This window comes from Podarcis gaigeae (assembly GCF_964106915.1).
Source record: "Podarcis gaigeae genome assembly, chromosome: 13".
Classification (NCBI taxonomy): domain Eukaryota; kingdom Metazoa; phylum Chordata; class Lepidosauria; order Squamata; family Lacertidae; genus Podarcis; species Podarcis gaigeae.
The window spans coordinates 20215263-20230436 of NC_139689.1; the positions used below are offsets into that span (position 1 = coordinate 20215263).

General features: G+C 47.1%; 2 protein-coding genes across 3 annotated transcripts in view; one reads left to right on the forward strand and one right to left on the reverse strand.

Annotated features, from left to right (window-relative positions):
- TTYH1 (tweety family member 1) overlaps nt 1-10588 on the reverse strand; it is a 64134-nt gene extending 53546 nt beyond the window's left edge. Inside the window, exon 1 of one of the 2 annotated variants that reach the window (XM_083707926.1) lies at nt 10309-10588. In XM_083707926.1, coding sequence (XP_083564052.1) covers nt 10309-10434 — 126 coding nt within the window. In that variant the 5' untranslated portion in view covers nt 10435-10588. The remainder of the gene's footprint in view (nt 1-10308) is intronic. The other variant, XM_083707927.1, reaches the window with a different exon arrangement.
- A 3681-nt stretch (nt 10589-14269) lies between these two features.
- The window catches only part of LOC310829462 (T-cell-interacting, activating receptor on myeloid cells protein 1-like), a 74680-nt gene continuing 73775 nt past the window's right edge, over nt 14270-15174 (forward strand). Inside the window, exon 1 of the mRNA XM_083707969.1 lies at nt 14270-14591. Coding sequence (XP_083564095.1) covers nt 14540-14591 — 52 coding nt within the window. The 5' untranslated portion in view covers nt 14270-14539. The remainder of the gene's footprint in view (nt 14592-15174) is intronic.

A 15174-nucleotide genomic window follows, 5' to 3' on the forward strand; every position in this document is an offset into this window, starting at 1 on the left:
GGTCTCCCATGTGGGGGTCCCCCCCCAAAAAATATTTTTGTATTGCTGCAAACCTTGGGAGTTCCTCCAAGCCTGTTGAATACAGTGGTACCTCGGGTTACAGACGTTTTGGGTTACAGACGCTTCGGGTTACAAACTCTGCTAACCAGGAAGTGGTTGCTCCAGGTTAAGAACTTTGCCCCAGGATAAGAATGGAAATCATATGCCAGCGGCGCAGTGGCAGCAGGAGGCCCCATTAGTGAGAGCACGCCTCAGGTTAAGAACAGTTTCAGGTTACGAACGGACCTCCAGAATGAATTAAGTTCTTAACCCGAGGTACCACTCTACATCCCTCTGGTATGTGGGAAATAAAGTGGTACCTCTGGTTACGTACTTAATTCGTTCTGGAGGTCTGTTCTTAATCTGAAACTGTTCTTAACCTGAAGCACCACTTTAGCTAATGGGGCCTCCTGCTGCTGCCGCACCGCCAGAGCACGATTTCTGTTCTCATCCTGAAGCAAAGTTCTTAACCCGAGGTACTATTTCTGGGTTAGTGGGGTCTGTAACCTGAAGTGTATGTAAGCCGAGGTACCACTGTACTGTTTTGGCTATCTGTGCAATGGTTCTTGCAGCCTTAATGTTGGCAATACATATGGACAGGGAGGGAGAGGAGCAGCCCTTCTGGAGAATGCATCTAGGTTCTACCAGCGAGACACGAGCAATAATTTCATCGCATGGGGTGCCTGCATTGGAAATGACGTCATTCCTATGGGAGTAATTAACATTCAAAGTAGAAGCTGTATGGGATGCTCTTCTGGTTTCAAGCAGTCCTCCAAGAGCCAGGTAAAGATCAGAACCTGAAGAAGCAATCTATGAACAGGTGTGTGGGAGAAGAGCCAAAGGTCAGAAGAAGTCCCAGATACTGTCCAATGGGGATTGGGAAAGTCCGAAACCATCTATTCCCCCCTTTTTTCTCTCAAAATGCACATCAACACGTGTTTATGCAACCTCAAATGCACACTTCCACACTCAGATGCTATAAATATGTTCAGTTTCATTATTCCATTCCAATGATGCTTTACATTTCCCCTCCAAAATGTGACATGCTACCAAATTTGGAGGACGATCCAGTACATACTCTAAGTACCGGTAATACAGTCCATCCTGGCCCTGCCAAATCTGGTAGTGCCACTGGCATGTAAGGCTGTGTATAATTTATAATTTAATCTGGCAGTTTTATCTGCTTAGTTTGTTTATACACAATTGTACACAAATTGCGGTGGTTGGTGGCTGGTGGTGTACATCCATCTCTCTCTCTCTCTCTCTCTCTCTCTCTCTCTCTACAGTGGTACCTCGGGTTACATACGCTTCAGTTTACATACGCTTCAGGTTACATACACTTCAGGTTACAGACTCCGCTAACCCAGAAATATTACCTCGGGTTAAGAACTTTGCTTCAGGATGAGAACAGAAATCGTGCAGCAGCAGTGCAGCGGCAGTGGGAGGCCCCATTAGCTAAAGTGATGCTTCAGGTTAAGAACAGTTTCAGGTTAAGAACAGACCTCCAGAATGAATTAAGTTCTTAACCTGAGGTACCAGTGTGTGTGTGTGTGTGTGTGTGTGTGTGTGTAAAAAGGTAAAGGACCCCTGGACGGCTAAGACAGATCAAAGACGATTATGGGGTTGCGGTGCTCATCTCGCTTTCCAGCCGAGGGAGCCAGTGTTTGTCCACAGACAGCTTTCTGGGTTATGTGGCCAGCATGACTAAGCCGCTTGTGGAGCAACGAAACACTGTGACGGAAACCACAGCACACGGAAACACCGTTTACCTTCCCGCTGCAACAGTACCTATTTATCTACTTGCACTGGTGTGCTTTCAAACTGCTAGGTGGCCGGACTGGGACAGAGCAACGGGAGCTCACCCCATTGCGGGAATTTGAACTGCCAACCTTCCAATCAGCATGCCCAATAGGCTCAGTGGTTTAGACCACAGTGCCACCCGTGTCCCTTTCTATATATATATATGGCTCAGGGTGTATGATAGGAAGTGGGCAGTGGTTCCTGCAATGGAGGCCAGTGATCTGGCACTGCCACATGCCAGATAGGTGACAGAAGGTGATAGAAGAGGTAGGCTTAGGGCATGTGGTTTCTAACTATACATCTACGATTCTATGTCATGGATGCTTTAGCTGAGATTCCTTCATTGCAGGGGGTTGGACCGGATGACCCTCAGAGTCCCTTCCAACTCTATGATTCTACTCTATGATCTAAACCATCAACAGAGGGATAAAAGAAGCGGGGAGCGTATGTTTTCAAGGGGTGCCGTGTGAGACAAAGAGGAGAGGAGTCTCCCTTTCTGCCTTTAAATATGCTTTAGAGCAGAGGTGGGGAAATGTGGTGGTGTTTTTTCTTCATATTTTCCGTATTCGTTTGTGAGCAATTTCCTGGGGCTTGAAAACAGTGGTGGGCAGTGCCGGGGAACAACGTGGGCAGGCAACAGATGCCACTCTTGTACCGCGTAGGCTGTATTCCAGCCACACAAACACCAGAGTTCCTTACACAAAGAAACCTCTTCACCCTCCATGCAGGTAAGCAAAGTCACACTCACATCGTACATTCAAAGCACAGGGCTTCTGCCCTCCCACCCCAGAACAAGAACCCAGTTTGTTAAGGGTGCTAGGAATTGTTGCTCTCTAGGGGGAAAGCTCTGTGGTGTGGATGTCGCCCAAGTAAGAGGCATTATCGCAGTTTAAGGCGCTTGAGGAAGGGTCTGGCTTGAGTCCTGAGGGCCACAGAGGGAGACACTTTTGTCCCCCAGGCCCAAATCCGCCACCAGCTCTCGTTTACAGCAGGTAGAAGGCAGGTTGGGATCTGCTAATAGATCTCTGAGCGATGTTGCAGTAGATTGGCAAGGATTCCTGACCTGATTTCTTAGCAGCTAGCTGTAACAAAACAACAGCTTTCCCACCTACATTTGCCTGCAGAAATGAAGGCTAACTAGAGCTGAACTTTTGTCATGTAAAGGCGCTTTGGGGCATTGTGGAGAATTTAAATGGTGACACAAATGCCTTGTATTTTTGTGGAATTTGCTTCTGTAATCTGTTATGACATGAGAGTTTGATCATTTTATGTTTGTACGGTCTTTTGCTATTTGAGGTATTTGCATTCATGGAAGTTCTGGGCTGTGCAGGTGGTTGGTGTTTTTTGCCATGACAGCCACCCACTTGGACAGATTTAAAATGGGATTAGATTAATTTGTGGCAGATTTGGCTAGCAATGGCTACCATTCACAATGGCTTTATACTTCTTCCAGTATTATTTTCACATTTTGCACCCAACCTATAAATTAGCTTATACAGATCTGTGTACAGACAAATCCTTTGTTGCTCGGTCCCTGCTCCTGCCAACCTAGCAGTTCAAAAGCAAGTCAAAGTGCAAGTAGATAAATAGGTACCGCTCCGGAAGGAACATAAACGGCGTTTCCGTGCGCTGCTCTGGTTCACCAGAAGTGGCTTAGTCATGCTGGCCACATGACCTGGAAGCTGTACACCGGTTCCCTATGCCAATAAAGCGAGATTAGTGCCGCAACCCCAGAGTTGGTCATGACTGGACCTAATGGTCAGGGGTCCCTTTACCTTTACCCTCCCCAAATTCATGGGAACTGTAGTTTGTCAATATCCTGGGTATTATAGCCCTGTATGGGGAAACCTGGGTTCCCCAGGATTCTTTCATTGGGGTGGGATGTGATTTGAATCTGCTTTAAAGGTGTTGTGTGTACGACGGGGGTGGGGTCACAGTTGCTGGGGAACACCAGCAGAAAAGGGCTATTGCCCTCCTGTCTTGCATGTGAGCTTCCCGTGGGCACCTGGTTGGCCAATCTGCGAAATGGGTGGGTTGCTGGATTATAGAGCCCTTAGGTCTGATTCAGCAGAGCGCCTCTTGAGTCTGCGTTGGGGGCGCTCCAGGGATTTGAATGTAATTTAAATGGTGGCTCCAAGTTGAAGCAGCGCTCACTGGAACGCCATAAAAGGGGAGAGGGCCAGACAGGGATCAGCTGGGGCCCCGACAACCACCCAGCAATGTTGGGCACTGACGCCAGCCCTGCCTGGTGCCTCTCCCTGGGGGCTCAGCCAGAGAGGTAAGTGAAAGAAAGGCTGCAGCCACACCTTGGCAGTGCCACAATGGGGCATGTATTAAGGCTGCGAGAGCTCTTCCTCGCAGAGAAACAGTGAAATAGGCAGGGCAGAGATGAGAACTGTGAAGAAGTGCCAGGAGTAAGAGCTATATAAAAGATAAATTATTTATACCGTGCCGGGTTTTTCACATTCACATCTTTAAAAGGATGTTCAGGGAGAAGAGTGTTTAAAAAAAGAAAAGCTGTAAAAAAAGGAAAGAAAGAAAGAAAAGGCTCGCAGCATGGGAGAAGAAGGAGAGCCTTGTGGAGATCTGTCTGAACCGCATTTCTAAAAGAAGGTTATGAAGGGAGGGTGTCAAGAAGGGCGTCCTACATTTTATGTGACCAGAAAACCCAAATTCTCTAATTGAATCAAATGAAATAGATTTGCATGAGCTCGCTTAATCACAGCACTTCGTGTTGGTCTCAGAGTACAAGGGATTTCCGCCCCCCCTCTTTCTCTCTCTTTGGTAGCAGCTGGTGTTCCTTTTTAGGAAACCAGGCAGGGTGGAAAACAGGAGGGATTTGGTGATGGGACTTGGATTCTGTGGTGAAACTCAGTTCTGTGTGTGGCCGTGTGATGAAATTCAGTTTGATGACAAAATACAAGGTGACAAAACCCAGACTTAAGGGAATAAGGCATAACCCTTTCCTTAATGTACCACTTTGCTACATGTAGGGAACTCCCTCCCCCCTCTCCCCATTTTTAAACACAAGGGAAGCAATCACAAACATGATTCTTCACAACCTGTAATTTGAAGTGGTACAGTCCAGAACCCCGCCATCTTAGGCTACAATCCTATGCACACTTCCTTTGGAGCAGGAGTGCCAACTTGAATAAAATATTGGTGGCGGGAGGTAAGCTCTGCCCCACATAATGGATCACAACACACACACACACACACACACACACACACACACGCAAATGGCAATGCCCATCCACTTTGGCAAGGCGTGCCACCCTCAAATATTTTATGGGGGTCCGAAGGGACCTGGGCCCCTAGAAGTCGGTTCCTATGCTTTGGAGTGAGTCAGGCATAGTCAGCACTACACAGGAAGTAGAATGAAGTGGTATAGATCTGAGGATTTGACTGTACCACTTCAAGCTGCAGATGGGTGGTGGTAGACGATTATATGTTTGAAAACTCTCCACACACAGAAACCACCCTGACAGGGAATGTGCTGGGTTATGTGTATAATTCTTAGTAGCAGGATTTTAAAAACAAAACAAGGAGCAGCATTCAAAACAGGTGTCCCTAGCTGCAGTCTGAAGCTGTATACTCACTGTACCTTTGAAGCACCTTTGAAGCACATTCTTCCCCCGAAAGAATTATGGGCACTGCAATCTATTATTATTGGTTGCTGGGAATGGTAACTGTGAGGGGGTAAACTACAATGCCCAGGATTCTTTGAGGCAAACAATGTGTTTCAAATGTGCTTTAAAGGTATAGTGTGTACATAACCTGTGATCATAACAGTCTGCCTTACCACCGCAGGGTTCATACCACCTTCATCTTCTGCCTGGGTAAGGTAAGGTAAAAAGTTAAAGGACCCCTGGACAGTTAAGTCCAGTCAAAGGCAACTATGCGGTGTGGCGCTCATCTCGCTTTCAGGCCGAGGGAGCCAGCATTTGCCAACAGACAGCTTTCTGGGTCATGTGGCCAGCATGATTGAACTGCTTCTGGCTCACAGAGAACCATGATAAGAGCCAAAGTGCACGGAAACACCGTTTACCTTCCCGCCACAGCAGTACCTATATATCTACTTGCACTGGTGTGCTTTCAAACTGCTAGGTTGGCAGAAGCTGGGACAGAGCAACAGGAGCTGGATTCTGCCTGGATAGAGCAGGCCTTGCACTGAACGCAGTGGAGCGAACTGGCTGTGAATGTCCTGATTCCGCATAATGTGTGGATTCACAATAGGGCTCTCCTTTGTCAAGCAGACCAGTCTTGTAGGAACAACAGGAACTTCTGCATTCACAGCATGTGCTCTGCCACTGAGCCACAGCTCAGAACTTCCTAAGAACTTTCTGTTCCCATCGAGGTCGCTCTCTGAGCCCGCCACCACCCATCCCACTTGGGCCAGGCAACAACAGCCCCAGTGCTTTGAATGGAAATGAGAACTCTTCCATTCAAAGACTCTTTGCAGGGGTCCAGCGAGTGAGTTTATTTGCCACTCAACGACACAAGTATTTGGTTTAGGAAACAGGTTAGGAACAGCCTGGCATCATGCTTATCCGAGGGCCATGTTTTCTAGTCTCCTTTAAACATTATAAATTTCACCCAAATCTACAGGTGGCTCCTGCAACTCAATGCTGGGAAAATTTGGTACAAAACAATCACAGTGCCAAAAATGCACCAGAGGGCCTCCCATGGTCCACCTCACAATGTCTCTCTGACTCTTTCACCGATGGGGCAGGAGAACTAATTGCTGTGAGATGTTGTGCTCCCACTGAGAGCGTAGCTCCGTTCCAAAGTGGGATGGACCACAGGAGGGTCCTTCAGGGACTCAATGAGTACTTGAAACGGCATTGGCTGTTGTGGGAAGATTACAGAATGCACGCGAGGCATTGCCAAGGCAGACCTGACTCTCTGACTGACACACCAGGAGAATGAGCAACGACTGTGTCATTTATTCAACAATTGCCCACATTGTTGTTTTTAAAGCATCTGTTGAAATTCAGCACCGTTGAAGCGAAGCGGCTGGCCTAAGCTAGACCACCGATGGAATTCAGAAGACACGACAAAGACCCCTCAGAGAAGCCGAATTGGGGCAATCTCTTTTCATTAACAATGTCCAGAGAGGTAGCCGTGTTACTCTGTTTTAGTGCAAGACTAAGGGCTGTGTACACAGCATACCTTTTAAAGCACATCTGAAACCGGGGGCTGGAGGAGGAAATGTGCTTTAAATGTATGGTGTGCACACAGTCTAACACATTTTAACTACCACAACATACAACCTAATTTTTGTGCTCAACACCCCCTCCCCCCGCTTTGTTGTAGAGCATCTTGCCTGAGGAGCGTTCTGGAGAACTCGGACCCTTGCCACTGTTTCATGACATTTGGTTGGTCCTAACAAAAAAGTATCATCCAGTGTGGATTGTTGGATTTCCCCCTCCCCCCACCTGATGGACCAAGTTGGCTAATGTTGCTTTTTATGTTTTATTACAGCATTAGCTGTTGTAGGACTACAGGACACTTAATCAGATCCAACATCTGATGGACTGGGCTCTAGTCCATGAAACCGTATGCCATAATAAAATGTGTTAGTCTCTAGGGAGACAAGGGACCATTTGTTGTTGTTATTAAGGTTCTTCTGCTAAGGATGAAGGCTCTTCTATCCCAGTCATGTCTCTGAGGGTGGTGCGGTGCAAGTCTCCAGGTAGGGAGTAGACCCCTGGCTGAAAAACTGGAGAACTGCTGTCAGTCAGTGTGGACAATACTGAGCTACATGGACCAATGGTCTGATGCAGAAGAAGGCAGTTCCCTAGGTTCCTAGACATTACCTCTTTGACTTTGTTCGTTTTGGTATTTGCTAGTCTAGCTTTGGTGATTCTAATCTTCCGAAATAATACACCAAATTTCTTTTGCGGCGTCCAAATCATGTGGTGGTTAGTTCCACAAGGTACAATCTGACAAATTGGGTTGGGCAGGATGTAATTGGCAAAGCAGCATCAGTTAGTCATATCGTCCACAGTGGTTTGTGCCCAAATCCCCGTTTGGTAAATTTGGCAAGCTAGCTTTTGTGGCTCGGGTTAAGAATGAGCCTGTTCATGTCTTAGATAAAAGGACAGATAAATGTTCTACTTCTCTCTTTTCATGCTTTCCTTCCCAGCTTTGGGGAAAGAAAACACATAAGAGAAATCCGCAGAGGTGACTAAAGGAGCAACTAGTTTTTACAGAGAAGTTAGGACGTTGGGGTTGACCAAAGTTAACCATTTAATTTCAAATTGTATAGACCACAGCCTAAGAAGGCCCCATTTGCACCGTACATTTAACCACACTATCATACCACTTTGAACAGTCATGGCTACCCCCCCCCCAAAGAATCTTGGGACTTGTAGTTTGCTAAGGGTGCAGAGAGTTGCTAGGAGACCCCCTGCTCCTCTCCCAGAGTTCCCTGGGAATATGAATGGACTGTTAAACCACTCTGAGAACTGCAGCTCTGTTCTCAGCTCCCAGGATTCTTTGGGTGGAATCCATGGTGGTTTAAAGTGGCAGTATCCTGCTTTAAACATGTAGTAGAGATGGGGGCCTCAGTGACAAGAGTACATGCACAATATACATTGAAAGCACATTGAAAGCATCCCCACCTGCCAGAATCCCAGGAACTGTAGTTTCCTAAGGGTGCCAGGAATTCTAGTTCTGTGAAGGGTAAACCACAGCTCAAAGGATTTCTATGTGTGTATGTGTGTGTGCTTGTGTGTGTTTTAAATCTATGTTGTATACACAGCCTTTCTGTATGCAGAAGGCCCCAACCTCAGCCTTGGCATTTTCAATTAAAAAGATCTGCGGTAGCAGATAATAGGAAAGAAAGATTTCTGGCTGACTCCCAGGCGATCCACTGCCCGTTTAGGCAAGCCTTCTGAACCTGGTGTTCTCCAGATGTTTTAGATTGCAGCACCCATCGCCCCTGACCATTGGCCATGCTGAGGCTGATGGGAGTTGTAGTCCGGGGGTGTGTGTGGAATCTGGAGGGCACCTATTGGAAAAACCTGGCCTGGATGACATAAGCAGCATCCCACACTCCTAAATTAATATTGGGTGTGCTCCAATTTGTGTTGAAATTAAGACGCAAAAGGCTGAGAAATAAAATGTTGCTTTGAGGAATAGATGAAGTGGGATTAGGAACACAGATGCAGAGGCCGCATCTACACAGCCACAGAGCTGATCTGCACACAGTGCAAGCTCAACATGTCCTCAGCTGCACTCATGCGCCTTCGCTTGTGCAGCGAGGGAGAGGCATTAACGTGTGAACCAGGCTAATAATGCAGATAAATCAGCTGCCTTTCATTTTCATGCAACCCTTCATTTTCGGGCGGATGCAACCGCAAAAACGGCTGTTGGGGCCGTATCCGTGTGCAGCTGGTTTGCACATTACATGCCACTACACAAGTGCGCTCTCTCTCTCTCTCTCTCTCTCTCTGCCAGTCCTGTCTCTCTGTTAGTAGAAGGAGAGTCCTGAGTCGCCCCAGATAAGACACACTGCACACGGGAAGAGGCTGCTGAGCCTCATCAGCTATGACAAGGAGCTGCAGAAATCTGAGGCAGGCGAGTCTCTCGACAGCTGAGCCTCCCTCCACGGATGCAACCTCAACACACACACCTGGACCACTGATGGCTCCCCCTTGACTTCAAAGCTGGAGCTTCTTGACACATGAGAGATGCTCCTTGGACCTCCTTAGCCCTTCCTCCCTGGCATCTGTCTCCTCCTGTCCCACATTATCCCCTTCTTTCACTCTGTGTGCAGTTCCAGTCCCATCCTTCTTCACTTATCTCTCGATCTGGTCCTCCATCTTTCCCAGAGCATCCTGTCAGGTTCCCTCCCTCCCTCCCCCATCCTCCCTCCCCCTCTCCTCCAGCCCACTAGCTGCCCCATTACCTCTCCTCACCTCTCCTTCCCTTTCCCACAAGTCCCCCTTTCACCCCCCATTCTGCTCCTTTCCCTCCCTCCTTTAGCATTACATTATCCGCTGCTCACTTTCTCTCCTTCTTCTTCCTCAACTCTTCTCATTTTCTCCATCCAGGTATTCCTCTTCTTTGGACCACATCTCGGCACTCTGATTTCCCTCCCCACCCGTCTTGCTTCCCCCTTGTTTCCCACCCTTAATCTTTGCCATCCCCTCCTGATTGCTCCTCCATCCCTCCATCCAAATAGCTCTGCCTGCGCGCACGCATTTTAATTCTATGGGCGCACATCTTAATTCCGCGCATTCAAAAGCCCTTCCATTCTCCTCTTTTCCACCCCCACCCCCACCTCTCCCTCTCTCCCCTCACCTTCTCCTCCCGCCCCCGCCTGCCCCCTTCCTCCTTCTCTCGCCTCTCTCATTCACTTCATCTTTCCCACAGCCCTGCCTGATTTCTGCCTGGCTCGCTGACCCCACAGATCCTGCAAACCCATGCCATGCCCGGTCTGGGCATCACCGTGGCACTCACCTGCTGATACCCCCAGTCCTCCGGGGCAAATTCGCTCCCCACGGCTTCAAACTGGAAGTTGATGTGCGGCGCCTGGTGCAGGAGGAACGTCCACCACGAAGCTCGATACCCCTGGGGGGACCCCATCCCTCCGACGCAGGGCGCCCACAACCCCAACCCCGCTCACCGCGCTGGTCGCCGGCCCCCCATGCTGGCACACGGATGGATGTCGGGGAATGATGTGCAGGGAGGCAGTGCAGAACATCAGGGCTTATCCGCGCGGGATATTGGGGAGGGGGGAGTGATGGTTGGGGAAATAAGGGGGGGGAGGGCTAGGTGGTGGGGGAAGAGGACCGTGGAAGGCGCAGCGCCATCTAGCGAGCGCTGCGCCCGTCACCGTGATTTAAACCAGCCCTTGTCTCGCCCGACCTGTCAGAGAGACTAATAGCTCCCCCAAGTGGATCTGTCCCTCTACACAATAAATACAAGGCATCGCTGATCAGATTTAAAGCGGATGCAGAGTGGGAGAAAACGCACTAGTAAAGCAACTTCTAAAACTTCGCAATCGCTTCCAGCCTTCCCAATTTTCTACAAAATATACTTGCGGGGACCCATTGAAATATGTGGAGCGGGCTAGGAAGAAACCCTGCGTAAGAATCCTTACACCTGCAGTGATGTCAGCCCGTTTTTCTTAAAGGTCAGGAATCCTCACAAACAGCTAGTTGCTTCTATTATTATTATTATTATTATTATTATTATTATTATTAGGTGGGGAGGCAACCAGAAAGTAGTTGCTACTATAAGCATAACATTTTCCCAGTTGATACGTTGTAGTTTTGAAGATAGTTATTCCCCCCAGATTGCTGCAGTTGTTGCCTGGAATGTAGCAGCAGGAAAAGCCCCAAAGGTTGTAACATTTCCTCACGGGGAAATTGCTGCAACCCCTTGGTGATTTTGGTTACCTTTTCCTGAAACTTTTCCAGCTCTACAGTATCCTGTTTGAGATGTAGCAGCTAGAACTGAACACTGTGTTCCAAAAGTGGTGTAGCATCATAGATTTCTATAAGGGCAGTGTGATAAGGGGTTTTATTTTCAATGTCTTTCCTAATGATCTGAAACGTGGAATTCATGCTTTTCATAGCTGCCATACACTCGACTGGCTCCTTCATTGAGCTATCCACCACAACCCCAAGATCTCATTCCTGGTTAGGTACCAGATCCTATTAGTGTATATGCAAAGTTAGGATTATTATTATTATTTGCCTCAATATGCATCACTTCATACTTGCTTATGTTGAACTTCATTTGCCATTTTAATACCCATTCACTCAGCTTGGAGGGGTCCTTTTGCTGTGCCTTACAACTACTTTTTGATTTCACCACCACAAATAATTTGGTGTCATTGGCAAACTTGGCTGCTTCATTCTTCATCTGCAACTCTAGACAATTTATGAATGAGTTAGAAAAGTACCAGCCCAGACACAGATTGTTGGAGAACCCCACTTCTTGCATGTTTCTATTGTGAGAATTGTCCATTTATTCCTGATCTTGGCAATTGTCCTCCACAGGGACTTGCTCCAGCCTCCAGATCACTGTAGTGGTGAATTTTATTTGCAACACCAGACACAGTCACTTTGTGAACGTCTATATTTATTTTGAACGAATGTCTCCCACGGTTCTTCCTCTCCACAACTCAGTGACATCAACTTGGAATTTCACTTATTTTCTGTTTGTTGAACACATGTTCACATGGTCTTGGTAAACCATAGTTTGGCTTCCCATGCCATGTGAACCAGGCCATAATGAATACAGCCGTACCTTGTGAGTTGAACAGAATCCGTTCTGGAAGTCCATTCGACTTCCAAAACATTCAAAAACCAAATTGTGGCTTCTGATTGGCTGCAGGAAGCTCCTGCAGCCAATCAGAAACCCTGGAAGCCCCATTGGATGTCCGGGTTCCAAAAGAACGTTCACAAACCAGAACAATCATTTCTGGGTTTGCTGCAATCGGGAGCCAAAACGTACGAGTTCCAGGGCATTCGACAACCAAGGTACGACTGTATATCCAAATCTTAGTGGAACAGTAAATTTTATTTATTTTAATATTTTAAAACTGTAAACCACCTTGGATGCCTTGGCAGAAAGGCAATATATAAATGCAATGAAAATAAATAGGAAATAAATCATTTGTTCATCCCATACATTTCATTCCATTTACTTTCCTACCCTTAAAAAAAAAAAACAAAGCAATGTGGAATTTTTATGGTAGGGCAACAGAGAACTTGAATACACTTAAATCTCCGCAGCATCACAAATGTGGTTTTGAAAGCTGCTTGCTCACTCTTCCCCCCTCCTGTCCCCACACCTGTGGTTGCAGCCTAAAAAGGGATGTGGCTTGTCAGAAAGTGCAGTGAGCTTACTGAGGTCAACCATATTGTAAGACTACAGAATATCTGCATGTCAAGGGGGGAGGGAACTGTGTCACAGAGCACTGGATGTTTGAGAAGCTGCGGCCTCGTTTGTGGTACAGTACGGCAAGGTGCAATGGAGAGTTGCTGGCTACGGAACCCTCAACCTGAGTTCCTCTTTCAACATCCTCCTTCTTGGCTGGTATGATCAACTGAAAGGTCTTGGGACCAGAGACCAGACAGGAGGATCAGAAATCCAGGTGATGTGTTTACTGAGCACAACTAAAAGTGTTGGTGCTGACCTTTAAAGCCCTAAATGGCCTCGGTCCAGTATACCTGAAGGAGCATCTCCGCCCCCATCTTTCTACCCGGACACTGAGGTCCAGCTCTGAGGGCCAACTGGCAGTTCCCTTCTTGCGAGAAGCCAAGTTACAGGGAACCAGGCAGAGGGCCTTCTCGGTAGTGGCACCCGCCCTGTGGAATGCCCTCCCACCAGATGTCAGAGAGAAGAACAACTACCAGACCTTTAGAAGACATCTGAAGGCAGCCCTGTTTAGGGAAGCTTTTAATGTTTAACAGACCAGTGTATTTTAATATTTTGTTGGAAGCCACCCAGAGTGGCTGGGGAAACCCAGCCAGATGTGCAGGGTATAAATAATAAATTGTTGTTGTTGTTGTTACTTAGCCTTTACTGCTGAAGTACAAATCCCATCAGCCTCAGCAAGCATGGCCAATGGCAGGGGATGCACAACACTGGTTGGGGATGATGGGAGGTGTAGTTCAGTGACACTTGGAGGGCCCAAGATCCCCCCACACCTGGAATATGTGAAGTAATGGAGGAGGAGTATGTATTTGCCTGATAGAGTCAAGCCTAAGCCTTCTAAGGAGAAGAGACTTTAAGGCTTTGAGAGCGAGGTTAAGCTCTACCATGACTTTAGGTCCAGCACTTCTCATTACAGTGGTACCTCGGGTTAAGAACTTAATTCATTCTAGAGGTCTGTTCTTAACATGAAACTCTTCTTAACCTGAAGAACCACTTTAGCTAATGAGGCCTCCTGCTGCTGCTGCACGATTTCTGTTCTCATCCTGAAGCAAAGTTCTTAAACCGAGGTAATATTTCTGGGTTAGCAGAGTCTGTAACCTGAAGCGTATGTAACCCGAGGTACCACTGTATAGACATTAAACACTGTGTAGGAAGGGTGAAGACCATAAGCGAGTGAGGGTTTCATGGGAGGCAAAGGACACAGCCCTGGGTGTCTCTTGGCACAGCATTTGCACCCATAGAAGCAACTAAGTGCTAAGTCGTTTTAGTGGAGGCAGGTGGGGAAAGGAAGGAGGCACAGGCTCCAACACTTTTGTGCACCATTTCCTCAAAAGGTAGGTAATAAAGGAGATGTGAGACATGTAGAGAGGAGTTCCTCTTTAGGCAAAACAGTCTGTGTCAAGGGTGGGCCACAAATGGGGCTTTGGCTTTGGAGAGACCTTTTTATTTTTTGCAATATGTGACTGCACAGCTACTGGGGGGGGGGGAGGAGGAAGTGGTTTTTTAGGTGGTGTAGAGGTGATGACCATGCTATCAGTCACAGAGAAATTGTACCGGTAAGGGAAGAAGGATATTACAGAAGGTTGCTGGGCTTTAGAAGATGCAGACATTCCCTGCATCTTCAGTCAGTTGAAGGAAGGCGCTGAGGCAAAATAGGACAATCTACCAGGAGCAGAGCCCTCACCATGAACTTTTCTTTTTCCATCATCTTTTTGGGTTGGTATTATAGAGGGGGAAATGGGAGGGTGGAAGGACCAGAGAACGGGATGCTAGTTTCTGTTGCTCAGTTATCTTTCCACTAATGGAATCATCTGCTTTTCCAGGATGGTGGCTGACTGGGAAGACATTGAAAGGTGAGCTGAGTCCAAGACAAAAGAACCTTAATATGTCTCATTAATATGTCTCGTAATCAGACATGCCTTTTCATAACCAAATCTATTTTTTTCTTACATATGCATGAGAAGTTAAGATCTACCAACCTTCCTTGCTCTATATACTCTTCAGAGACCACACCATTATGTTAAAAGTCTCACTGCTGTTTCTCTCCCACTTCCTGGTCAGTTGGCAACCTTTGTGTTTTGCCACTATTGCTGTACCACTCATATCAGTTTTACTAGTCTATTTGGACTAGCAGCAAAATGCACCAAAATTGGCACAAGCCCTGTGTGGATTGTGGATATTGGACAACCCAGATCCCAAGGCCTCACCTGAAAGAACCTACAGATTAGTCTGGGTATAGGGATGGGGGAAAACTTGGTGAGCTGTGTTAAATCTGTCTAATAATTCATATTTCTTCAAATCATGTGTGAACCAAAACACAGTCATTCTTTGAAATTCACACTTATCTGGATTTTGCAATGCATTTCTCCAACCCAATAATGCTGATGAATTTTCTCGAAGAATTAATGAGGAAGCCATCTTGGCTGTGATTCCTGG